Source organism: Terrapene carolina, unplaced genomic scaffold, assembly GCF_002925995.2.
Source record: "Terrapene carolina triunguis isolate 2854851 unplaced genomic scaffold, T_m_triunguis-2.0 Scaffold111, whole genome shotgun sequence".
Taxonomy (NCBI): Eukaryota; Metazoa; Chordata; order Testudines; family Emydidae; genus Terrapene; species Terrapene triunguis.
Window position 1 is genome coordinate 12,493,216 of NW_020664462.1, and position 2,018 is coordinate 12,495,233.

General features: G+C 42.8%; 1 protein-coding gene across 1 annotated transcript in view; it reads right to left on the minus strand.

The window, feature by feature from the left end:
• CRYGN (crystallin gamma N) overlaps positions 1–1,486 on the minus strand; it is a 7,661-nt gene extending 6,175 nt beyond the window's left edge. The window contains exons 1-2 of the mRNA XM_024193273.1: positions 1,445–1,486; positions 737–985 (exon numbers count right to left, since the gene is read on the minus strand). Of these exons, the coding sequence (XP_024049041.1) occupies positions 737–985; positions 1,445–1,465 (270 nt within the window). The 5' untranslated portion in view covers positions 1,466–1,486. The remainder of the gene's footprint in view (positions 1–736; positions 986–1,444) is intronic.
• Positions 1,487–2,018: the final 532 nt, after the last annotated feature.

Below are 2,018 nucleotides of genomic sequence, written 5' to 3' on the forward strand. Positions count from 1 at the left end.
ACACACACACACACACACACACACACACACACACACACACACACACACTTTTAGGCTAAGTTTTTACACAAAACCAAAGAAAGCTACAACCCAATGGGAGAGAGAGAGAGAGAGAGAGAGAGAGATCTGGGCCATATTTGGTATTAATTCAGGGGTGCTCAGAGTTTGAAACACAGGAAATAATGTGGGTGACTTTGCCAGGAGCCTGAGAGCTGTCCCACAGCAACATTCTCCTCTCTGGTTTGCACAGCAAATTGTGATTCCCATGGCCTGTCCTCCCTATATACACACACACACAGATTGCTAGTGGGCGTCATCAGAAGCTCTGCACACACAGAGAGAGAGCAGAATATCAGAGTAGAGCCCTGCCTTGTGCACAGAACTTTGCTATTCATTTGCATGTAAATATTTCATAATATTTAACATTACAGATAAATGCACGTGATGCTGTAGGAGCATTGCCCTCACATATAAAAACCACAGATTTTCCCCTTGTCCTGAAAACATGGGAAATTGTTATGCTATTTTGTGGCCTATGCAGACTGTTCATAGAGGGTCTGCTTTCCCCAGAATGCTGTTTACTTCCTGTGTATTATTTCCATAAAGCTCGTTTTCTCAGATATTTATTTAGACTCCAGCTAATATGGCAGCTAAAGGCACAAATGCGGCCCCCTCAACCAGATATTTCAGCAACAAAAACAAACCTCTTGGAAACTAACTGAAAGTTGGCACTAACCATTCCGACAGGCCTGCAGGAGCCCATGTGATCATTATAGCCATTCCAACGGTAGAAGTCGGGGTATTCCCCATGCTCCAGAACGTATTGCTGTCCTCGGAAGTCTGGGTGATCAAAACAGATCCAAGCTCCACTCTGTACGCAGATAGAGTTCACTCGGTTCATGAAACCTCTGTCCTGGAAGTTATCACAGTTCCCACAGACCTCCAGCTTCCTGCCTGTGAAGTATTTGCCTTCATAGAAAGTGATCTGAAATGAGGAGGGAGAGGATGCTGTATTGTGGCACATGCAAACACAGACTGCCTGTCTGTACAATGCATTGTTATTCTGGCAGACATAGTGGTTCTTTAATTCTGTGTCCAACCAGCGGAGAACTAAATTGTCACAGGAGTATTTGTTTTAATGAGAATTGTAACACAGGTCAAGTTTACAACACTGCATGTGGCTTTAGATCACCTCTCTCTTGTTCTTTTGTAAATATAAATGTTTGAACAGGAAGCACAGCTATCAAAGTACACCCTATTCTAATTGCTCCTTTCCCCTCCTTAACAACTTTGCTTCCACTTCTCCACATTCATTACTAGCATTATCACCACATGAGCTCACTCTGCCTTATCCTAACCTAGGAAAATTCCTACTATCTCAGCCTAGAGAGAACTCTGGCTCTTTGGCCTGAGCTGAGGACCAAGCAGTTGTTTTTTTACTTACTTTTCCCGAATACTGTGACATTTTCTGCTGGATGCAAACCAAAGCCAAAGCAGAAGCCAAACCAAAAATGTGATCTACAGAAATGTTGGATACCCCACTATATACCAGCGAGGAGAGACAAGGCTGGTATCACGAGACCTGCGTAACAATACAGCAGGAATAGGAGGCTTTAAAAAATCATGCTTAGTAGGCAGAACTTCCACTATCGGGCCCTGCTGAGTCCAGAGTTTCGATTTAGTGCGTATGATTTAACAAAAGATTTGTTTGGCAGGGATTTGACTGATTAGTGTTGCACATTTAGCATTCCTTTTAGAGGACTTTGTTTTTAGAATGGGCAATAAGGAAATTCTAAAAAAGTGGCTGCTCGGAAGCGGGGCTCTTTTATTGGCATTTTCTTCTTCTTTTTAAATGGGCCATTGCTTTTCAGCTCACTCTTATCTACTGGGGCTGGAGAGCTCGAAAGTGAGCATCCCTGGAAGACTCCTTAACAATAATGATTTGTACTTCATCCATCAAAGGAACTGCTTCTCATCCATCCTTAAAACTTTTTTAGATTGCGTTCCTGAAAGCCAAA